The sequence below is a fragment of the Sminthopsis crassicaudata genome, chromosome 2 (assembly GCF_048593235.1).
Source record: "Sminthopsis crassicaudata isolate SCR6 chromosome 2, ASM4859323v1, whole genome shotgun sequence".
In the NCBI taxonomy this organism is placed as follows: domain Eukaryota; kingdom Metazoa; phylum Chordata; class Mammalia; order Dasyuromorphia; family Dasyuridae; genus Sminthopsis; species Sminthopsis crassicaudata.
This window is the reverse complement of record NC_133618.1, coordinates 502,436,922-502,460,648: the sequence shown is the minus strand read 5'-3', so window position 1 is coordinate 502,460,648 and position 23,727 is coordinate 502,436,922. Positions and strand designations below refer to the sequence as shown.

General features: G+C 45.3%; 1 protein-coding gene across 1 annotated transcript in view; it reads left to right on the top strand.

Moving 5' to 3' along the window:
* The window catches only part of RAPGEF1 (Rap guanine nucleotide exchange factor 1), a 158,505-nt gene extending 139,178 nt beyond the window's left edge, over nt 1-19,327 (top strand). The window contains exons 19-27 of the mRNA XM_074293935.1: nt 860-952; nt 3,491-3,676; nt 5,396-5,480; nt 5,682-5,776; nt 6,676-6,754; nt 6,874-6,975; nt 8,900-8,997; nt 11,718-11,846; nt 15,581-19,327. Of these exons, the coding sequence (XP_074150036.1) occupies nt 860-952; nt 3,491-3,676; nt 5,396-5,480; nt 5,682-5,776; nt 6,676-6,754; nt 6,874-6,975; nt 8,900-8,997; nt 11,718-11,846; nt 15,581-15,731 (1,018 nt within the window). The 3' untranslated portion in view covers nt 15,732-19,327. The remainder of the gene's footprint in view (nt 1-859; nt 953-3,490; nt 3,677-5,395; nt 5,481-5,681; nt 5,777-6,675; nt 6,755-6,873; nt 6,976-8,899; nt 8,998-11,717; nt 11,847-15,580) is intronic.
* The last annotated feature ends 4,400 nt before the right edge of the window (nt 19,328-23,727 follow it).

Sequence of the window (23,727 nt, the reverse complement as noted above, 5' to 3'; positions counted from 1 at the left end):
AGATGGCAAAGGAAAGCAATCAGGCTGATATAAGAATTGTCAGGATGATTGTAAAACAGGTTCACAGAATCCCAGCTGAGAACCCTTGTCTGTCCTGAAATCTTAAGTGCCTGTCTAGGTATATATACCTTTTGGCAAGGGATCTAGAGGGTCTGGAACACCAAGGGGAGTGAGAACAGGAGGCTCTAATGATGCCTCCCAGAAGGTTGACAATCAAGAGAGCCTGGAGAAGAGATCACTTGGAGGAGCCCAATGTCTCTGGGAAGCTCAAGGGTTGTCATATGGGAGAGGAAGCAGCCATTCTGTGTAGCCTCTGAGTATGGGGAGTCAATCTGGCTAGAAACAAGCTTAAAAATCATCAAGTCTAATACTTTCTTTTTACAGATGAGGAAATTGGGACACATACTGAAATCACACAGGTAGCCCACAGCAGAGCTGGGTTATTCAAAGCCAGCTCCTCTATCCATCTCCAGGGCAAGAGACCGTGCTAAGTCTCCCTGCCCAAGAGAACAGTTGGCATCAGCCTGTCCAACAGTGGACTTGACTGCCTTACGAGACAGTGAGCTTCCCTTCTCTAGAAATTTAAGATACGTTCCTGCACAGAGTAGGAGATTGGATCCAGAGGCCCTTCTGATCCAAAGAATCTGTGGTTAGAACACGGGATTGAGACCCTCACATTTGCTGCCCATTTCCCTAGGAGTTTTCAAAAGGAGCTTTCATTTTGAGCCTTCTCTGTATCCTCCGTATCCTTAACGCAGAATTGGATACTAAGACCCCATAAGACTGGAATGACTTTTCCGGTCTTCTGAGTCCTGCAAGGTTTCAAAACAAGAGTTAACTTCCTTAACATATGCTCCACATATGAGAAGTTCTGCCCCTTCCCAGACACATTCAAGAAGCGAGTCAGCAAGAATACTTTCTTCGTGCTGGTGCGGGTAGTGGATGAACTGTGGTAAGCATTCTGGTTCCCCTCGTTTTCATCAGGGAGCAGGGTTGGGTACAGAAGAAAGAAGACAAGCCAAAGGCAAAATCTTTAGATTTGGAATGTTCTGTGACATTTCCCCTTCTGGGAGGGTTTGCCCCTGGGTTTGTCTGCACCTTCTCTACATACTAGTCCTGGCTTCCAGGACTACAGAGTCTCATTGCTAGGGCATGCAAGCTGTGATGCCTTTTGATTATTTTCTCTTCTCATTTTTCCTTTTGTCTGTTCACTTATCTGCTAGGGATAGAAACTAATTGGAGACAGGGCCTGTATCTTTACTGTGTTCATAGTCTCAAACCCAGTAGGCTTCCTTTAAAGATATACTCATATGATAATTCAGCGCATCTAAAACCTGTTCTGTGAGAGAGTATTGAGCTGACCTTCCTCAACCAGAGTAATGAAGCTCATTAATACTAGAAAAGGAACTCATTCCTTTACTTAATAGATATTTACTAAGCACCTAAGTGTTCCATAAAGATATCTGCAACAAACATTTGTCTCTCAAGGGATTCATAATCCCCATCTAGAATAACTGTAACAATATACAACTAACTATAGCAAACTAAACGCATAAATTTGCTACAAGGCAGAATATGATCAGGGGCAAAATAATAGCCAGACAAGGTCCTGTGAACATCGTGGGACAGAAGAGATCACTCTGAGGTGGTTGGAGAGGAAGGTTAGGGAAGCACAGAAGCAAGAAATCTGCATAGGAAGCTATTCTAGTCATTTGAGAAGGAGGGGATGAGCACCTAAAAAAAAATTCAAGGAGGATTGGAAAATGTAGGAAATACTTCAAAGGTAGCATTGATAGAACTTAGCAACTAATAACTTATATGAGATAAGAAAAAGAAAACTGACTAGGGGCTTCTGTGTCTTGGTGGCTGAAAGAGCCCTTCTGCCTCCCAGAAGTGGAGAATATGGTGAAGGAGCAAGTTTCAGAGAGAAGTCAGTAAGTCTGTTTTGGGGCATAATAAGTTTAAAGGATCAGCAGGTCAGAATAGATGGAGAGTTATTTGCATAGACGATATAATTAAATCACCAAAAGAGAGACTGTTAAAAGACCATGAAGGTTTCCCCTCTTAGTTGTGGGATGAGATTGCAGATCCAGGGGGAAAAAACAGAACTCTCCAGAGTTCTCTTGGGCATTATCATCAATGGCACAGATTCTTTTAGCTAGGAATATTGCCCTATAACATTCTCAAATGAAATAAATCAAAGGTGAGGTGTGATGCTAGGGTAACACACTAGGTGCCCAAGCAGAAAGATAATCCAAGATGCCCCAGGCCAACCTTGGCAGACCAGAAACAACTTCTGCCCTCTCAAAGAGGTGATGTTTCCTCCCTCTCCCAGTCATCATTCTCAACAATGTAATCTACCTAACAAGTGATCACATCTCCTCTTTCCTCAAGTCTTCAGGCAGCTTTCCACTGTATTCCAAAAAAGAATATATATTTCTCCCCATAATCAAGGGCCTCAGTGGTCTGTCTGTAATATGCCTCTCTTTATCTACTACTGCTCCCCTTCACAAAGCCCATCATTAAGCCAAAGTGGATTAATTACTTTTTGTACTCTTTCCTAACTCTGAATGAATGAATGAGCATATGTTAAACGTGTGCTATGGGCCAGGCTCTGTACTCCTATCTCTTCTGCACTTTTCCTCACACTGTCCCACAACCTTGCTTCCAGGCCTTGAAAGGGCTCTCCTCCTTCTCTACTTCCTCCTGTTCAAGAACCCACTTGGATGGCATCTCCTCCATGAAACTGTTTCTGAACTTTCTACCCCACCTACAACTGCTAAGATTTTGTTCTCAGAAGTCTCTGAGCACTGGGGAGCTGTCCGTTGTAGTTACATTCTGCCTTGTCTCATAGCACATGTATGCTTCAGCTTGTGAAGTCCTTCGGGAATATCCTTATGGCCCTTTTTATCTTTGTACCCATAGAGTCTTGCACATTGTAAATCTTCAATAAATGTTTTTTAAACTGAATTGACCTAAATAGATATCGAGAACTAATTGAAAATAGAATTGAAAATTAGAAGTGAGGAAGAGGAGGGAAAACCCCCAAACCCAAGATATCCCATCATTGCTGGCTCTGTTGATCACTGCCTATGTGACTGTAGACTAATCATTTTATCTCTCTGGATTTCATCTGTAAAAAGAGGATGCTGGACTCTGTGATCACAAAGGTCCTTCCCAGCTTCAGATCTGGTGCCCACGTAATATTCAGTTCTTCTGCCTTTGTAGTTTGCAAACACATTTTTTTTTGCAATGCCATTGTTGTCCTCCCTCTGATTTCAAGGGGAGCCCTTCTCACAGAAGCCTGTGTCACTCAAGGTCTGTTTCTCTCCCCATCTTCACAGTTATGAATGCCCCTGGTGGCTTTAACTGTTTCTCCTGAGAGACCAGCCTTGGTCCTGATGCCCCATTTTAGCCACTTCTTTGAGACAGCCATCTGTATATCATAGTGACTCTGGCTAATGTGGGTCTGACTTTTGTCACACTGCAGCCTGGTGGAATTAACTGAAGAGATCCTAAAGCTCTTGATGGAGCTGGTGTTCCGGTTAGTGTGCAGTGGGGAGCTGAGCCTTGCCCGGGTCCTCCGGAAGAATATCTTGGACAAAGTGAACCAGAAGAAGATGCTAAAGTGTGCCAACTCGGACCAGCCCCTGGCTGCTCGAGGGGTGGCTGCCAGGTGAGGAGCCCAGCCTGTCTTAGAGCATATGCTCACTGAGTGCTCCAGGTCATTAATTCCCCAGCCAGGAGAGACGCAGTATGGTGCACTGGAACGGGATCCTGGCTTGGTCACTTTCCACCTGGAGGATCTTGTGCCAGTCCCTTAGCCTCACAGAGCTTCTGTTGCCTCAGTTATAAAGTAAAAGAGTTGAACCTCCAAGATCCCTTCCTGTTCTAAAATTGTGAACCATCCATCATTGTTTTTCCAACAGCCTTTTCCCATCCAACATGCCCCACTTCAGGTCCTACATTCTAAAACTTAAGTGCTCTAGAGCAGAACTTATTAAATTTTTTCCACTCTCAACCCTTTTTCATTCAAGAAATGTTTATGCAATCTCATCTCCAATCCGAGCCAAGATGTTTCTGGCAGCATTTATGCATGCACAGTGCAAAGTGCATGTGTTATATGTTCAGAACCACTGCTGCAGTGAAGATGTGAAATACTGCCAGAAACACCTTAGATTCATTGCACATTTGATTTTAAATTAATTTTTGATCATTTGTTCAGAAATATTTTATTGTTGCCAAGTTTTTCACAATCTCTCACATTCACCCTCATATGAGATCACGACTCACAGTTTAAGAAGCCTAGCTTTAGAGAGCCCACAGCAAGATTCTCCTAGAGATGGGTCCCTTGTGTTTCTCAGATTGCTGGTCCTACAATATAATGCTGCTTTAGAAATCTCTGGGAGAAGGATTAAGCCTCTTGCTCAGGATCACCCAGCCTATCCATATGAGAGGCAAGACTTCAATCTTTCTCCCTTCCTCCAAAACTAGATTTCTTATCACTACACCATGTTGTCTCTCAATATGGTCATTACTAGATTATTATATAAGCACCCCTAAAATGAGTTCTTTTCTATACAGGGTGTCCCAAAAAATCTTAGTGCGGGTTTAAGAACTAATAACACCACGTGAATACTTTTGAAATATGGTGTATATATGAAAAGTAGTTAAGTAAACTTATTGTAAAAATATATTTACAAACATTAGAACTGTCCTTATCTGGAAGGTCCTTCCAGTCCCAGTTGCTATTATTCTTTATGAACAATGATCAGGAAGAGGGGTGAGACCTGCTGCATCCCCAGAATGCAGAACTATATTGGAGTACCTTCCCATGCTGGAGTATGCCCAAAATATTGGGGTGCTGGGGCATGGGCTGCAGTATCATCTCTGAAAGAATTCAGGCTCAAACCATTTCCAAATCAAGCAAAGGGCATTTATTCAGTCTTTGACTAGGGATAAGATTGACACACCCTGCAGGCCTCCTCCTTAAGGGAGTAAAGTAAGGAATTATGTGAGAAGGGAGAGTTGGAAAGAACTGGAGAATTGGGCAAAGCAAGAAAATTGGGCAATCTCAGATAAAACGGGCTTGAGTAAAATCCCTGTGATTAGATATATCTTATAGTCCTTTTGTTCTAGTGAGGCTAGGGCAAGCTAGATATGCATGGGAAAAAAGTCATGGAAAAAGGTCTCAGTCACCTTTCCTAGCAGCAAGAACCAGGGAGGCTGGAATCAAACCCTGGGTCTTGAGGAGAGAAATGAACAAGTTGAATTAGGTCATGCCTCTGTTTCCACCCAGGTTTCACATCATATGGCCCCTCGCAATCTAACCTCCCGCAGCTCTGGGATGCTCACAGATTCCTTCCCCCTTCCCCCCCCCCTTCCTCTCTTTCAGGCCCGGAACTCTGCATGACTTCCACAGCCATGAGATTGCTGAGCAGCTGACGCTATTGGATGCTGAGCTCTTCTACAAGATAGAGGTGCGGAGCCCAGCATGGTACCTGGAGGAGGGAGAGACAGAAGGAAGGCCCAGAAAAAGCTGGAAGTCCAGCCTGGGTCTGCCCCATCCTTTTGAAGGCAGGCCGTGAGCTGTCAGGGAAGGGCCTGGCAAGACTCTGGGTTGAAGGGAAAATCCAGGTGTTCCAACTGTTGTATGAATTTCATATTTTTCCCCCTTTCAGATCCCAGAAGTTTTGCTTTGGGCAAAAGAACAGAATGAAGAGAAGAGCCCTAACTTGACACAGTTTACTGAGCACTTTAATAACATGTCCTACTGGTAAGGAAGAGCAAAAGGCCATCAGCCGCTGAAAAGCATTTCATCTTCTTTTCTCTCTCTGAATTTCACAGACCCACATCCCCTAAGCCTCCTCCTGCACGTGCCCATCTGGGAACACTTTGAAAAAAAGTATGAAATAATGGCACTCATTATCTTGAAATTTTTTCTAATTCCCTAAATAATTCTTATAGGCATGTAATTCTGAGCAGCAGGGAAACCAGGGCCAACATAATGGATTAGCCATACCCTAAATCAAATAGGCTTTGAATTTCTTGGTAAACAAGAGGATGACACTTAGCCATTCCATATGGAGTATACTAAAGTACTTCCTATCTTCTCAAAGAAGGATAGTCTTAGCCTGAAGCTGGGAAGTCAGACATCTAAATATCTTTAAACTATTGACAGATATTCATTGCTCAGGCATTTTATCATTTTCATTAATTTACTCATTTGAAGAATGGAATTGTTCTGAGTGAAGATAACCAGATTTGGGTGGTGGAGGGAAGGCTCTTATATCAGAAAAATATTTTGATCCTAAAGAATGCTGAAAGTTGGTGTATCTTAACATGGGCAATATGCTTCTCTGCATTGTTCTTCTAATACATCATCTCCCTTTCTGACTTGTAAATTTCTCATGAACAGGAATGGAATTTTCTCTCTCTTTTTTTAAAAATCTCCTTTATGGGCTTTAATATAGTGTTCTTTGCCAGTCAGACTTTGTCAGCGCCAGGTGAGTAAGTAGATGAATGAAAAGAGGAAGAGATAAATGGATGGATGGATGGATGCATGCACGCATGGATGGGTGATCTTGTAGGAAGAAGGACATTTCTGCTGATTGGATGCCCAGAATCAAACCAAATTAGAGTGACCTCAGGCTCCTTTTTACTCCAATGTCACAGGGTTCGTTCGATAATCATGTTGCAAGAAAAAGCCCAGGACAGGGAACGGCTGCTTCTGAAATTTATCAAGATCATGAAGGTAATGCAGGCCTAGCTATAGCCCATATTGCTTATTCTTTAAAACAGCTTTGGATTGCAAGAAAGCTTTTTTGTAGTTAGACAGTCACCCCAGTAACCAAGGCTTCTTTCCTTTTGTAGCACTTGAGGAAGCTAAATAACTTCAACTCCTATCTGGCCATCCTTTCCGCACTGGACTCAGCACCCATCCGGAGGCTGGAGTGGCAAAAACAGACCTCAGAGGTGAGCTGGGCAGGGGCCTCTGCCCTTGGAGTTTTGATAATCCTCAAGTAAGAAAGAAACCAGTCACTATACACACAAAAGGCATTCATGAGTAAGATATGAACCCAGTCCCTGGGGGGCTAAGCTCTGAGCCTCTCTCAGGGCCTAACATGGTACCCACAGACACAGAGACAGTTAAAAGTGGTGGTAATGTTGGAAGCACAAAGTAGAGAACATCGGTGGTAAAATTTATTTAGTTGAGTCAGCAAACATTCCTTCCTGGGACCTTCCTGGGCCTCAGTTTCTTGCTTGTAAAATGATGGGCTTGGGCTACGGGGTCTTGGTAGCTCCAGCCCTGCAAGAGCTGACAAGATGGTATATAATTTTCAGAATCTCTCTCTATACAATGAATCCATTAAACAACAGTTATTTATTAAATGCTTCCTGTGTACCAGATGCTGTAATACACTGAGAAAAGAATGAATGGAATTTTCTTTTGGAGATAACAGAAGTAAATGCTCCAAAAAAGGTGGGGGGGTGGGAGGGAGGAGAATCTGGAAGAGATGGTTTTGTCCTGAACTTCCAGGGAAACTGGGCTTTCTGAGAGACACAACACCATAGGCATCTAATAAGTACTGACTGAATGAATGAACCGGGGAGGTAGCCTCTGTCATCCTAAGGCACAGAGCCCCCAGCCCTGCCCCATGGGGCCTTGTTAGGAATCAGCCGGCACGCAGAGGGCAGAGATTGAGGAAAGAAGAGACCATTTCCTCCTCCGGGAATAGTGAGTTTCAGCTACTCAGGTATAAGAAGGCTGGAAAGGTGTAGTGAGGTGACAGGGACCCATAGGAGGAGAGAAGTGACATGGCTGGATTTGCACTGAATGTCCCGTGTGAGAAGCGCTGCTGTCAGGACTGACCAGGATGGGCCTCAGGTAGGGCACGGTGCAAGCTCTGAAGAAAGTAAAGGATTCTGTAGATGACGGAGAGCAGGGAGAAGGCCCCAGGCAGGGCCCCATCCTGGGCAAAGGCCCCGACAGAGAAGTTGGGGTGTTGGGATGCAGAGCAGCACTCAGGCCAGCTAAGGGAATGTGGTGCATCCAAGGGAGACCAGGGCCAGACAGGGAAGGGTTTTACGTGCCAAATGGCCCAGAAGAGTCTGTACTTGAGCCTGATGCCACGGGGAGTCACTGGGGCTTCTTGAGCAAGGGAATGGTGTGGTCAGAGCCTCATGTAGTAATGTCAGTTCTGGGGGCTATGAAGAGTTTGACTTAGAGAAGGGAGGCTGAAGACCGGTTAGGAGCCCACTGCTGAGGTCCAGGGCCTGAACTAAGGCAAGATTGGCCAATGAGAAAGGGATACTGGATCAGGGAAGGCTTCTTGGAGGAGACGGCATGCAGGTAAATGAGGTCCAGAATGACTGCTGGTGGAGAGAGGGAAAGCTGCCTCCAAACATGTCTCTTCCCCAGATAGTTACCTTGTACTTGTGGGTGTTTGATAACAAGGCCCTGCCATTGAAGGGCACATGTTAAAGAAATGGATAAGTGAACTCCTGGAGCAGTAGCTCCAGGAGTGCCCAGGGTGTCCATGGGCCTGAGCAGGACCAACGAGAGTCCTAGCAGCTTGATCCACGATTTTATGGACTTCAAACTAACTGGGCACATACAACCTAAGCTCAGGTACATGGAGAGTTTTTGGCCTAGGAAATGTTGGGTCTTAGCTGGGTTGTTCTGGACTTAGAGTGCTCGAGCTGGGGCTATCTTAGAATGAAGTGCAGGGTGTGAGACCCAGGGGACCTTGGCCAGCAGCATCCAGACAAGGAAATGGAGGTTTCAGGCTGTGGGCCTTGCCCTCAGTTGCCCAGGTGGTCAGTAAGCAGGCTTGTTGCCGCAGCGTGGCGCTCACCCACCATACTGGTTGTCACCTCTCATTGTGTCCTCCCTCAGGGCCTGGCCGAGTACTGCACTTTGATTGACAGCTCTTCCTCTTTCCGGGCCTATCGGGCGGCTCTTTCTGAGGTGGAACCTCCGTGCATCCCATACCTGTGAGTAGTGTCTTCCTTGGGCTCAGAACTTAAGAACTTTGAATGGGAGAGACAGTGACCTCCATCCCTTCCTGCATAAGAACCCCGAATTACCTTCAGACCAAGACATTTGAACCTTTAAATAAGATTCTTTCTCCAGTGGAAAGGACCCTGTGTACCAGCTTTAATCACCACGTCCCTTCATGAATCTCTTTCTGTGATTATTAGACTCTTCTTAGAGCTAAGTTGTCATTACAGATACAATTATCTCCCCTTATCTCCCTGAAGCTGGGGGTTCTTTCAGGTCATCCTTCCCCATTGCCTCTCACAAGGCTCCAGACATTCAGACCATTGAGTGAGGGAGAATATAGCTGTGGTACCCAGGACTGAGCTCTCCCCCAGGGTGGTAGAGGCCAATCTTCATTGCTCATGTAATCCTCCCTCCCTCCAATTTATTTCATCTTTAAATATTTTATTGATAATGTGTCAACACACATACAAACCCCTACATGATTCCATTTGCATCCTCTAAAACCAGTAAAATAAAAATGCAGTCGCTAAAACATGCAACTTTCCTGAGCTGTGGGTACTTGTAAATGGAAGTAAGGTAATCCAATTTTTTTTTTCCAGAAAAAAATTTTTTTTGCCATTTAAAGTTTTCTCCATCTACTGGAGTAGGAAATAATCATTTACATATTACCAAGGTGCCAGGCATTATACTAAACACTTTACAAATATCATCTCATTGGATCCTCACAGCATCTCTTCACAATTGAGGAATCTGGAGAAAACAACTTAAGTGACTTGCCCAGTCACTACTAAGTGTCTGAGGCTAGATTTGAACTCTGTTCTTCCTCCCTCCAGGTCTGGTGCCCTACCCATTGTGCCACCAGTTGCCTGAAATAATTGTATATATTGGTCTTTTAGACTTGTACCCCTTCATATGGGTTTTCCCATATCTCTGAATGCTCACTGTCCGTCATTCCTTATGATGCAGTGATTTCATTACATTCATTCATCCATCATTTTTTCAGCCATTTCCCAGTCATTGAATATTTGTTTCTAGTTTTTTTGCATTTGCCCAAAATTCTGCTTGGAATCGTTTTATAACAAAAGGTCTTTTCTTCTGGTTAGTAATTACCTTGTGGTATGACCTTAGCAATGAGAACCCTGGACCAGAGAATATGACCCATTTTGTCACCTTTCTTGCATAATTCTAAATCATTTTCCTGAATCACTGGGCCACTTCACAGCTCCACTAGCAATGCATCCCCACTAGCAATGCATCCCCACCAATACAAAATTTTTTCTTTTGTCTTTGCTTCATTTGTGAGAGAACACATTTGTTTCCACTTTCTTTTCTATGATCTTTGATAATTTTGAAAACTTTCTAGATGGTTGTTAATATTTTACATTTGAGAATTTTTTATTTGTATTCCATTATAATTTATTATGTATCTTTCCTCCCTCCCTTACTTTAAAACCTGATTTTACCAATTAAATGGGGAAATCATTCTACTTAATGGTCCACATATTTATAGGCAATCACAGAGAGCCAGGAAAGTGGTTACTTCCTTGTAGTTGAGCCTGTGTGAGCTTGCTAAGAACAACTGAGTTATGAATGGTAGCCCAGCCTTTCATTTACCAACCAGAGCCATTCATGGGCCAGAGGCTGAAAGCCTCTCAGAGAGACCTCATAGGATTTAGAACTGGAAAGTATCTTAGAGAGCATCTAGAACAATTTCTCATTTTATAAGAAGGAAATTGAGACCTGGAGAGGTGAAGTGAGCTTCTCATGGTCACCCAACTGGGGGGGTAGCAGAGACAGGATTCAAATTCCAAGGGGGCAGCGGCTGCTGCTGCTAAACAAGGTGATTAAAATTTGGAAGACAATGTAAGAAAGAAAAACTCTCATTGATGAACCAAGAATACATATAAGGGGTAGATATGTAAGTAAATCCATTTATTATTCTTTATCATGACAAAAATAGATAGGAATTGCCTGTCACAGAGTTTTTAATTGGACACATTTTTAACATGAATTTTCTTTTATTATAAACTCAACAAACATGAGCATTTCAATATACAAAGAACAGAAAATGGAATCGTATATGAAGCTGAATTTCCATTTAATTCAGTTTGCAGGTTTTTTTAAAGTATAGATTACCTTTAGTGAGACAGCTGTTAAATAGTAGATTGAGAGTTGGCTTCCAAGCCAGAAAGACCTGGATTCAAAACCCACCTCTGCCTCTTACTGTGTGATTCTGGGCAAGTCACTTAAGCTCTCTGTGTTCTGGGCAGCTCTCTCAGGGCTTCAAATTGAAGGAAAGGTGCTAACCTGAGATGATAGAGGAAATTTGCTATGCCAGTGAAGTCACAGGTCCAATCCCCATCCCCATGTTTAATCTCATGTAGTAAAAATCCAACAAAACTGCTCTGCTTGTCTGTCTTCTTCTAAATAATCTTATGCTCTCTTCTATATGTTTATTAACATTTCATTATTACTTCTTTTCTTAATGTCTTTTGTGCAGCCCTGCCCACCAGTTAATTCACCGAAGTGCCATCCCCACCACCCCACCTGTCCCTAGCCCTCCCTTGTAATAAATCAGTCTGACCAAGCAGACAGCAGTGACTGACGCCCCACATAAACCACCACAAGCACTTGGATTGACCAGAATGCTTTGTGGGTCCTGTTGGCCCTTCCCACTCCCACTAAGGAAATGTCTTGTTTGTCACTCTAGGGGCCTGATTCTGCAGGACCTCACCTTTGTTCACCTTGGAAACCCAGACTACATTGACGGGAAAGTGAATTTTTCCAAGCGTTGGCAGCAGTTCAACATCCTGGACAGTATGAGATGTTTCCAGCAGGCGTGAGTTCTGGCCACGATCCCTGCTAGCTGTCACCCCCTCCTGATATTCTCAGGGGCAGCTCCTCCCTCCACCAGTGCAGGCCCTCCCTCACCTTCTATGGGGGGTATGATTTCATGAGTGTCTGCAATCCTTAGTGGAGGGCCCCTCCTAGGAAAAGCCCTTTTAGCAGTGGGGCAGGGACCCAGCCCTGAAGCTTTTCTAGCTTGACAGTCCTGGAGAGCTAAGGCATTCTAGAGCATTTTTCATGTTATTTCACTTGGTCCTTGTGATTCAGTGCAGGTCTTTTGGCTAGTGTAGTTTGAAAGGACCACATGAGATAGTACTAAATTGGAGTCAGGAGTCTTGGGACTTATAAGGGGGTCACAGAACTGGAAGGGGCCCCCACTCAAGCAAGAAGAATTCCCTGAGAGGGCACTAAGCAAGTGGTCAGCCAAGCAGCCCAACCCACTTTGAGGCAGCTCCATTAACCTCTCCACAGTATCCACCTACTCTTCCTGGTCCTTTCCTCTGGATCCAAGTGGGATGTGTCTGGAGGAAAACAGCCATCGTGTTTCTGCCTCTTTTCTCCTCTTCTGACTAAGCATCTCCAGTTCCTTCATTGCATAGGGGTTTAAGACCCTGGCCCATGCTGCTGGATGCCTTCCAATGTCCAGAGTCTTTCTGAAAATGTAGCAGCCAAAATTGAGCCCAACACTCCAAAAATGATCTGATCATGGCAAAATCTCAGGGCACCTAGCTCTCCTTATTTCCAGAGAGTACTTCTCTCTTAATATAGTCTAACCTCTTTCTTGGCTGCCATATCACTCCTGTTGGCTGATTGAGCTCATGGTTCCCTTAAGATTCCCTTTTTTTTTTTTTTTTCAGAGGAACCACTGGTTCGTGGTTCTGGTCGTGTCTTCCCACTCTTATACTTACAAAGCTGTTTTTTTTTTTTAACCCAGGTGTAAAATTTTGTATTTGTCCCCATTTGTCCCTCACTTCATCTCAAATGCAGCTCATCATTCTATTCTGCCTATTATCTGTTTGGATCTAGAGGCTCTCATCCCACTTGTTAGATGTCCCTTCTTGCTTTGCATCATTTACATATTTTATCAGCATACCATCTCTCCTTTTATCCAAGTAACTGATAAAATATGAAGCAACAATATCTAAATATACGTTCCTAGGATGCTGCAGAGAAGACTTCTTCCCAAGTAAACATGGAGCCAATAAAGATCACCAGTCAGGGAGACAACATGGCATAATGGTATATTTAGAGAGTCTAGATCAGGGTTTCTCAAATTACGGCCCATGGGCCAGAGGCGGCCCGCCGAGGACATTTATGCGGCCCACCGGTTTATGGCAAATGGACTGAGGGGTGGAGACAGTGTGAGCTTTTATTTTTACTGTAGTCTGACCCTCTAACAGTCTGAGGAACAGTGAACTGGCCCCCTATTTAAAAAGTTTAAGGACCACTGGTCTAGATCTTACTTCAAATACTGTCTTACTACCTGGTATGACTTGTACAAATAACTTAATCTCGCTGTAAAATGAGGGAATAGGACTCCACATCCTCTCAAGCCCATGATACTATTATGCCATGATCTACCAGGAACTTGTAAACATTGGAAAAAAGTAAATAAGATTTGTTATAGCATGATCTTTACTTTTAAAAACCATGGGGGTTTTTTTGTTTTTGTAATTTCTACTTTCATTTCTAGATGTTCATTAACCATCCCTTTGAATAATACATTCCAGAATTTTCTTAAGCATCAATGTAAAGCCCCCTGGACTCTAGTTGGACAACAGTTCTTTTTCTTTTTGAAAAGTTGGGGAGGGATTGTCTTCCTCCCCAAATAGACACTTGATATTGGTATCCTATTCTCCATGTCACTGGCGTGAGCTCAGCAATCACATCTGCCAAGTCTTTAAAAGAAAAATAAAATTTCATTGATATCTTTTGTTGTGACACTAGCATATCTCCAGCATACATTATATATATAGTGTCTCTCTCAATATACCTCTCCCAGAAGCAAACCATCCTTTACAACAAAGAAAAATCGATAAACTACTCGGTGATCACATCTTTAATAGAGAACGAAGTCCTGTTTTATTCACTGTTGTCCAGTAACAAGATTGAGAATTAGAGTTCATCAGGATTCGGTTCCTTTTTTGTGATAATTTAGTTTACATTGTTGATATTATTGTTAAGTTCTTTTGGTTCTGCTTACTTTATTCTGCATCAGTTCATACAGGTCTTCTCATGTTTCTCACAATTCCTCATTTTTGTTTTCTTGTGGGACAGTAATATTCTATTTCATTCATGTAGCACAATTTGTTCATCCTCTATTCATTAGGACCTTACTTTTTTTTCCATATTTTTTTTGCTACCCAAGATGGGCTGCCATGGGAGTCTTTCTTTCTGCCTTTGACTGATAGTGGAATCACATCTTTTGTGTACTCAACAGTTTATAAGATCAAGTGATTTGAATTCATAAAAGGCATGTATGTGCTCCTTACTTCTTGTGGAGTGTCATCTCATTGTTGGCCTTTTTTTTTTTTTTTTTTTTTTTGCCTTTTTTAGTCCAAAGACCATTTTCCTTGACAGAGAAAACAGAAACAATACAAGTTGACCAATTCTACCTTCTCTCCACCATGTCCGTCATCTTATCCACTCCAAGCAGTGCAATGATTCTACACCTTTCTTTGTTGTTCTTTTCTTGAATATAGCTTAGAAAAACAATAGTCTCTGTGCTAACCATAGCTGTCATCCCCAGCCCCAGCTCAGGTCATTCTTGATCCTTCTTGTCACTCTTCTTAGAAGGCCAAGTAACATGGTTTTGTGTTCATCCTTCATTCTCTGTCCTTGCTTCCATTTTCAGTCTATCTTTTTCATATCTAGCTTGGGTTGTGAGTTCCCTGTGCATCTATAATAGTATCTTTGTTTTACCTCTCCCTAAAATTATTATTTGTGATTGTAGCTTCAGAATTTCATTCTTAAACTTCCCATCCCTTCCTGGGCTGACTTCCACTGTACAATTTTAGTTACCAGCTCTTAACTAGCTGTTCTCTGAACTCTGAGATCTGCCCTCTCAGGATCTATCCAGAGTGCATATTCAATTGCCATATGTCTGTTCTCTGTCACAAATCTTAAGGGAGAAGATCCCCTTTGTTTTTCACTTTAGTAACCAGTCCTTCCTTATGGGTGATAGTTAAATCCAGAATGCAACTTGCTGTGCCTTTGGATAGATGAAATTACTGAGTCACAAATTCTCTTGAGCCATAGCTTCCTTATCTCAAAAACAGAGGTAGTAATACTTCCTCTCCTTACTCACAAAATTGCAGTGAGAAAAATACTTTTTAAATCTTTACATGTCCTTATAAATAAGAGTCGTAATCATTATTGTAACTGGTGGTTCCCCGTTTTACAGATGGAGTAAATAGAAGCTCTGGAATTAGAGACTTTACCAAATATCAAATAGCCTAAGGGATCCTTCCTCCCCCTTCCTCCCACTCCCCAGAAACAGGTAGGCTTTGAAGCAAAGTTCCTGGAAAGGAAGATAAAAGTATTTCTGGGGTATTTCCTAAGCCTCCTAGAAGCCTCAAGACAGGGCCATTTGGAGACTTTGAGAGAGAGAGAGGCCCTTAGAAGTCATCTCCTGCCCCCTTCCTCCCTGACATCGGTCTGGAGACCCTGACTTCCAGATTGCTTGTCTTACCCGATATCTGATTTTTTGTGTGTCTGGTTTTGCAGACATTATGAAATCCGCAGAAATGAGGACATCGTGAACTTCTTCAATGATTTCAGCGACCACCTAGCCGAGGAGGCCTTATGGGAACTCTCTCTCAAAATCAAACCCCGGAACATAACTCGGCGAAAAACAGATCGAGAAGAGAAGACCTAGGAGGGGGAGTAGCGAGGGAGCAAGCCGCTCAGAAGACACGCCGAAGGCAGCTAGGAGACTGGAATAGACATTTGGGCCTGTTACTGGACAGCTCGCCCAAGCGGCGAGACGTGACTCTCCCCCCGCCCCCGCCCCCTCTACGCCCCAGCCAACTCTGCCAGTGCCCTCTTCTTGGAGCCCGGATGGGCAGCAGTCAGGCCAGCTCCTCCAGCTTGGATGGACGGCAGCTCCCGGGCAGCCCCTCCAGCCCCGGGTGGATGGCAGCTCCCAGGTAGCTCCTCCAGCCATGACAGGAAATTCTCCAGGGCTCCTTCTGTTTTTCCCAGAGGGAGCCAAGGCTCACTCCATACCTGGAGGGAAGAGACTCCATGACCCCAGCAGAGGCCATTCAGGCTTTGTGACTGGTCTGCAAGCCAATGTTTTCCCTTCTGGACATCGGACTGCTTGCCTTCAAGCCCTGTTTCACACTGTGAAGAGGCAGAAGAATGAGGGGGCCTCTGTCCTGCCCCCCCACCTTAGATCTTTGACCTTCCTAAGCCGTAACTCCCTGGGTGTAAGGAAGGGGTCCCTGTCAGAAGAGCAGTACAAATGAGGGAGGATCCGGTCTCCTTGTGGAGATTGTTTTGGGTCTGTGTGGAATTGAGGAGATGTTCTCCCAAATGGGGGACCACCATCTGGCCAGGGACCCTGGTTGATGCTATCACAGCGCCATCTCTTGCCTGCTCCCAGACTCGGCTCTCCAATAGCAGAGGGTGTCAGACGCCTCCAGAAAGCGGCAGGGGTCTGGGTTTCCCAGGATCCATGACCCCCTCGTGGCAGTCCCAGCCCTGGCTTCCCGAGGTGTGGAGTAAATGTCAGTGTCCGTAATGAGGGATGCTGGGATGAGAAAGTCCAGGAAGTTTGGTCTAAAGCCAGGGCCTTGGAGTGGCTCGGGCTCGGGTCGGACAAGGGCAGCCTGTTGGATCAGACCCCCACCTACTCCCCTTAACACTTTATCATCGTCCCCCACTTAAAAGGCACCTCTTCAGGTATTACTTCCTGTAAAAGCTCCTCTTAGGAGCCGTGCACAGTCAGGGAGAGGGGCTTGCAGGAAGGCAAGCTCTACTATTAGAGCAAGAAATCCTGGATCAACTTCAGCTCCGGAGGCTTGTTTTCTGGAAGGAAGGAAGACTACCTTGTAGAGTCTGATTGGAATGGGGAGGGGTCTGAAGGGCATTTCTCCTGTCCTGTTTCTCCTCACCAGCCTGCTGCCAGCCAGCTGGGTCCCTGAGCATCTCCAGAGATCTGTGAGCTTTCCCCATCCCCCAATCCTGAGTCCTGTTCCGGTCTGCTGAGTGCGTGCCTTAAACTTCACTCTCCATCTCTTCTCCACCTCTTCTCTTGCCATTTCCTTCCTTCTACGATGCTTCATGGCCTCTTGGGACGACTCCCCCTCCTCTGGTCCCAGCAGAGCCCCTCCTGCCAAGTTTATGTTGCACATTGAACCAGCTTTCATCTCTCTTTAGGAAGAATTCTTTTTCTCAACAAGACTAGCTTTAAGTAACCTTTTTCCCTATTTAAGTCATATAACAGAGAGAAGGCTTGGCTATTGGAAGTAGACATGGCGGGACGGTGTAAGTTCCCAAACTGATCATTTAACATGTCCAGGTTCTCTTTGGGGCATTTCTCTGAATCCACATAAGTACTTCTTCTGTGCTGCTTATGGAAAACATGATTGGTTGCCTAGATTGACAAGCCAGCAAAGACCACAAGGAAAGAGAGATACAGACATAATTGGGGAGAATTTGTTGGGGGGAGGAGGAGCAATGGAGGAGATGGAGACCCCCTTGGTCAAGCAGAACTGAGGGCTTCCCAGGAGATTCCTGGCTCTCACTGTTGATCATCCTGTGCAGTTTATAAGCAGACCAGAAGGCTTTGGGATGGGTGAAACCATGACCTGGGGCGTGTGGCGTGTTCAGGTGCTTCATGGGACACTTCCCCTCCCCTATGGAACAGAGGCAAGCAGCCCTCGGGGACTTTGGCTGCTTGCAGCCCCAGTTTTCATATTAATGGAACAAAAAATTATCTATCAACATCTGTTGATTATTTAAACAGATGTGGGAGTTTTGGGTTTTTTAGAAACAACTAAGACACTTCATTTTGCCGTCCAACATGGGCCTTGGGGCATCTTTTATCAAGAAGTCATATCTTTTTTTTTTTTTTTCCTGTAAATAGAGGAGAGAGAAAAAAGGAATCTGTGAAATGTTGAACAGACCTAGAGGTGGTTCTGAAAGAGTCACTTTATTATTTAAAGTTGTAGTCTGGATGGCTCATTAACAGTATTGTTTGTGTGGGTGGTTCTACTTTTTGTTTTCTCTTTCCAAGTTGTCCTTTCATTTCAATCTTTTTCCAGCTTCATTCCCACAGCTGCCTCTATACCCTTGGGTTGGGGGAGAGGTTGCCCATTGAATGTTGGAGTGTGTGTGTGTGGTGTGTGTGTGTGTGTGTGTGCGCGCGTCTCCAAGCTGAATGCTTGTGAATCCAACAGGTGCTGGTGGGAAGAGGGGTTAAGTGGGGCGCTCCCTCTTTGGGGTTCTGGAAATGTAAGATGACCCTGGGCTTCAGGACAAGTCTGTTGGAGTCGATCTCCAACACTTGGCCCTGGTGTGTGGTTTTTGAGTTTTTTCTTCAAAAATAGACCCCAAATAACACCCCCACCCCCTACTCAATTCCAGCTGCAGAATCAGTCCTGTTGCTGACAAGTTAGAGACCCCCTTTCCCCACCCTCTCAATCTGGATACTTGTCTGTGAGCAAGGATCACCTCCTGGAACCCCATAGTGGAGAGATGGGTGCGCCTCTTTATAGCTGTGTTTCTGAATGAGCCGGCAGAGGTCCTATCCCAAACACGGTGATGGGGAGAATGTTCCTAGACCTGGCTGGTGGGTGCCCGCCTGCCCTCTCATCCCCTTTCCTGGCCTTGCCCTTCATGGTCTGAGCCCAGTGCCTTGGTGAACCCAGGTGACCCAACTGAGCTGCATAGGTGGAAAGGGATCCCTCCCGGTGTCCCTGGTCCGTGGCCCATTGCATGAGTTCATAGAGTGAGGTGCAGTATTTTTTAATTTATTGGTGAAGATTTGGGCTTTCCTTCTTCCCCACTATCAGAATTCCCCTCCCAGTCTCTGCCATTCCCCATCTCAGTGCCACAGACTGTGACCAGCCGTACATATTTCTTTTCTTCAAAGGGAGAGGAGAGGGTGGAATGGGAGAAGGGAAGTACTGCCTGAAAGGACAGAAGGACCAGGATTCGTTGCCTTTCTGCCGCTCTGTGTGCTAGGCAGCAGGAGCCCAGGACCGATGGCAAGCCAGAGGCAGGAGCCAGAGCCAGCTCCTGTCCAGAGCCTCCCCTCCTTTCTGAAGCCTCTTCCCCCCTCCCCATGTTACATTGTACTATATATTCCCTACTAACCCATCCCAATAGTGACATCTCCCCACAGACATTTCAAATGTGTAACTTTTATGTTAAAGTCAAATAAACACGGATGAAAGCCCCGGCCTAATGATCATGTTTACAATGCATGCAGCCGTGTGTGCAAGAGATTAAAGTGACAATCAAACACCCTTGGGTTGGGCTTGCCTCCTGTGTTCTGTGGCTCTCCGTCTCTGGTCAACTTGGTGATGGAAGCATTGGAGGTGCGTGTCTGGGGCCTCCTGGTAACCGAAAAAAAGGGGAAGGGAGGGGTGACACTGAGTGATCCCCAGAAGTCAGAAAGAGCAACCATTCCAGTTCTCCTCCTGGAAGTAATCCATATTTGGAATGGGCAGCTTGGAAAGTGAGGGATTCCTTCTTCGTGAAGGCTTCAGGCAGAGCGGATGAATGTCAGTGATATTGTAGGAAGGGTTCTGAGCTGGAGAATGCCGCATAAAAACCAGACAGAGATAAGGGCTGTCTTCCTCTCCAAAAGTAAGCCATAACACTATTCAAGTCTCTGTCCCCTTGTTTCCCTTTCCAGTAACATTCATGGGACAAAGGAAGACGCAATGTATATAACAGTTGGCTAAATAGATGGGCAGTGCCAGCAGGGGGCTCGGCATAGAGCATTGGGCCTGGAGTCTGGAAGACCTAAAGCTGCACGTGGCTCCAGACACTTGACCATGTGACCCTGGGCAGCTTCTGTGTGTGGGTAAAGGAAGTGGCAAGCACTCCGGTGTCTGCCGAGAAAACCCTGCATGGGATCATGAAGAGTCGAACAGGCCTGAACAACACACCAGGAACACGCGGGATCCGTTCGGGTACTTCAAGGCGGAATCTGGGAGCAAACTTCTCATGATCAAGACCCTTCACTGACAGCCTGCTCACTGTGTGCAAGGACCTGTGAGAGATGGTCAGAGACATTAGAAAATAGAGGGCACTGCCATCCACCGAGAGATTGCAGTCTCACAGGGAAGGGGAGGGACTCAGGCCCAAGGGAGCGAGACAGATGGACAGGATGAGAATAATTTGATAAAATGCCTTTTCTGATGAGAAGCCAGAGATTGAAGTCTAGTTTGTCCCACTCGGGGAGATGTCTTCTTACATGTCAGCTTTTTCCTATTGTCATAGGAAAGGTGGCCTGGTATGGTGGGAGGATTATGAAGTCAGAGTTCAAATCCCAGCTCTGACTATTAACTTTGTAAACATGAAGAATTTATTTAACCTCTCTAAGTCTCCCATTCTGTATGAATAAAATGGGAATAGAAGCAGTTAGATGGCCTGTCTTCCTGAACCTGCTTGGTTATTTCTTTGGTCCTCAAATGGGAGAGGAGCTCAGGATGCTTTGTTCTCTTTTAAACAAAAGCAAGAGGGGCAGCTAGGTGATGCAGTGGATGGAGCACCCCAGTCCTGAAGTAGGAGGACCTGAGCTCAAATCTGACCTCAGACACTTCTTGGCTGTGTGACCCTAGGCAAGTCACTTAACCCCAATTGCCTCAGCAAAAACAAAGTAAAAATAAATAAAAGGAAGAATGATTTGAGAAATACTATGAACAGACTTGGAATATCTTATTTTATGCTTTGCTTTTTGACGCATCCCACTAGATTCAAGGTGGACAACTTCTAATGCTTTTTGAAGAGGAGTTGACCTGCATTAATAAGAGTTTTCTCATCCCCTGTTTGGAGAGCCCCATGGCTACTAGGTATCTGTAGCAGGATTCAAATCCAGAATGCTGAGTCCAGCCTCTCTACATTATACCTTTTTGCTCCGGCTGCAGAACTGAGGGGGAGCTTCTTGGAGAAGGTGGGACAAAATGAAGGGATGGCGTAAGATGCATGTGGCCCCATGGAGAGCAATAACATCGGCAGGGAGGCTTTGTGTGGGAGATGACTAGAAGGTCGGGTGGCTCCACTGTGAAGGAGCTAAAATGGGCTCCCAAGGGCTATGTCATCACAGGGTGGAGCCCCTCCCAAATAACCAGCCACACTGAGGCTATTCCTGCATCACCTTCTAAACCCAAAGCTTACCTCTCAGACCTATCTGACCTATTCTAGGGCACCCACTGATCTTTTGGGAAATACATAACTCCAAGCCCACCATGGGGGAAGAGGGGTTACCTGACAAGTGTGAGGGTTTGGAGAGGGGGTAATCAGTCTGGCTTCTGGTTACCATTGCAGTGACCCTTCTATCTGCCCAATCTAAGGGTCTGCTAAGGGTGACCAGAGCAGACCACCAAGGCCCCTTCCCTGAATCCATAAGCAAAGACACCGGAGAGGAAGGCATGGAGAACTGAGCCTGCAGTCGAAGGAAAATGGATTCAAACCTAGCTCAAGCTGAGCGCCAGAAGGAGGGACGTTTTGGAGAGCAGAAGTGACTGGTGGCACCAAGACAAACATGAACCTGGATGGGAAGCTCCAGCCCAGGTCTTCTCATTGTTTCTCAAAGGCTGGAATGCAGGAAGGGGATGATTGGTACTGAGACACCTCACTGGGATGTGGCTGGAGTATTGCATCACTGAGGATGTTTAAAATTTCTGCTGGGAAGAGCTGGGGTTGTCAGATCTGCCCTTATCCCAGGATACTGAGGAGATGGTGACCATTCCACGTGTGTGTCTGTGGATCAGCCGAAGGAGCTGGAGAGGTTTAACCTGGAGAAAGAAGGGGCATTCTCCTTGGCCCCGGGGAGCAGAGGGAGGACCGGTAACAGTCTTTGGAGATCATCCAGACATCACTGACAGATGATGAGACTGAGATTAGTGTCTTGCCCAAGATCAAATCATCTTCTGAGTGTTGGGACTAGGGTCCAAATCTGGGTCTCCTCAGTCAGATATTACTTGAAATCAAGACCCAAAGTGTCATTGTAGTGATGGTGAGAAGAGAAGAGGTGGGCTAGTGCTGAGAGAGCCCCAAAGACCAGTCCTACACCTTGATAAAAACCAAGCTAAAAAGTGGAATGAGGAATCAGAAGCCTACCAATTCTAGTCACTCACCCATCTGGAAAGAAGGAAGAGAAAGGAAAGGAAAGGGGAAAAAAGCATTTCCTCAGCACTATGTGCCAGGCACTGTGCTAAGCATTTTTAACAGTGGTATAGGAAATCTGGAAATAAAATACTATCTTTGCAAGTTGAAAGAGGTAGCTAGTATAATGAACAAGCACACTGAATCCTGAATAAGATATGTCCTAGGTCCATATTTATACTCTGCCGCTTCTTTTTTGTGATCTTAGGAAAAAACATTTCTGAGCCTCGGTTTCTTATTTATAAAATTGGGGGGTAGAGACAGAGAAGGCTAAACAAGATGATCTCAAAGGTCCAAATTCAGTATTACTCACTCTCCACGACCACCATCCTAAGCAAATGATTTCCTCTCTTCCCCATCATGTGGAGTGAGCTATGTGTGGGGAGGATCTCGCTTAGTCCTCCCTCTGATGATCTCCATGAAGCTCCACATCCAGCCATCATCACCCCTTGGCCCTCTGCAAATAGTGGGTGCCCCCGGCAGCCCTTTTGACCAGGGACACCAGAGGAGGACTTCACAGGTGGGATCCTCAACCAGGTATGCGAAGATTTGTGTTCCTCTTTGTCCTGTTGGATAAAGGAATGGGGCCTGAGGAATGCCCAAGCCTAAGCACCACAGGTAAACAGAGGTGAAGGCCATAGCCTTCCCTACCCGCTTTCAGGGAACCCCTCAGGTCAAGTTCTTGGGGAAAAGAAGGAGGAAGGGCACTTCTCAAGCCCACTGCCCCTTCTGTGGTTTCTAAGGGGGTCCCACCTGCAAGGTGATTCCGCTCTATCATATAGCAAGGCTCCACCTCCCCCAACATGTAGCATGCAGGGTGGAGCTGTATGGTTCTTGGGGGAGCAGGGTGGACATCTCTGGCCTGGAGAGGAAGCAGGAGGGCAGGGGAGAGAACCCACCATTCTGCTCTCCCCAGAGACAGAGTTAAGAGGATAGAATTAAATCTGCTCCTTTAACTATTTTTAGCCTAGTGGATGAGTTTCAGGTTCAGTCTAATTTCAGACTGCTGTTCATTGTTGAGGAGGACCCCAAATCTTATTCTTGCCCCCTCTGGGCTTCCATTCCTAGATAGGAGAATTGGACATGAAGGACTTTTGCCCAGTGAGGAGGATTTCCATTCCACAGCCTCCACCAACTTCTCCTTTCAGTGGTGGAAAGGATATCCAGGAAGGTGGGGTTGGGTGTAAAGGGGTGAAACTCTTGAGTTGATGCACTGGGGTGGGACAACCAAGCACTTAAGGCTAATTATCAATTGGACACTACTCTATTAGCATATGCTTGGAAAATGGCCCTTCCCACTATTCTGTGCTGGTTCAATCGTTTAGTGTATACAGAGAATTGTGGGAAGGACTAGGGGGTGGAGTGAGACAAGCCAGAGTCACTTTTGGCGGTAGAGGAAGAGAAAGAAGGTGGGGAGATTCCTGTGTCCTCTCCCTTCACTTCTACACATAAAGACCAAGGACTTTTGCTTATCCTGACTCTGGCTGATTCTAAGGTATCCAGGGTGCTAACGTGGTCTTCACAATTGA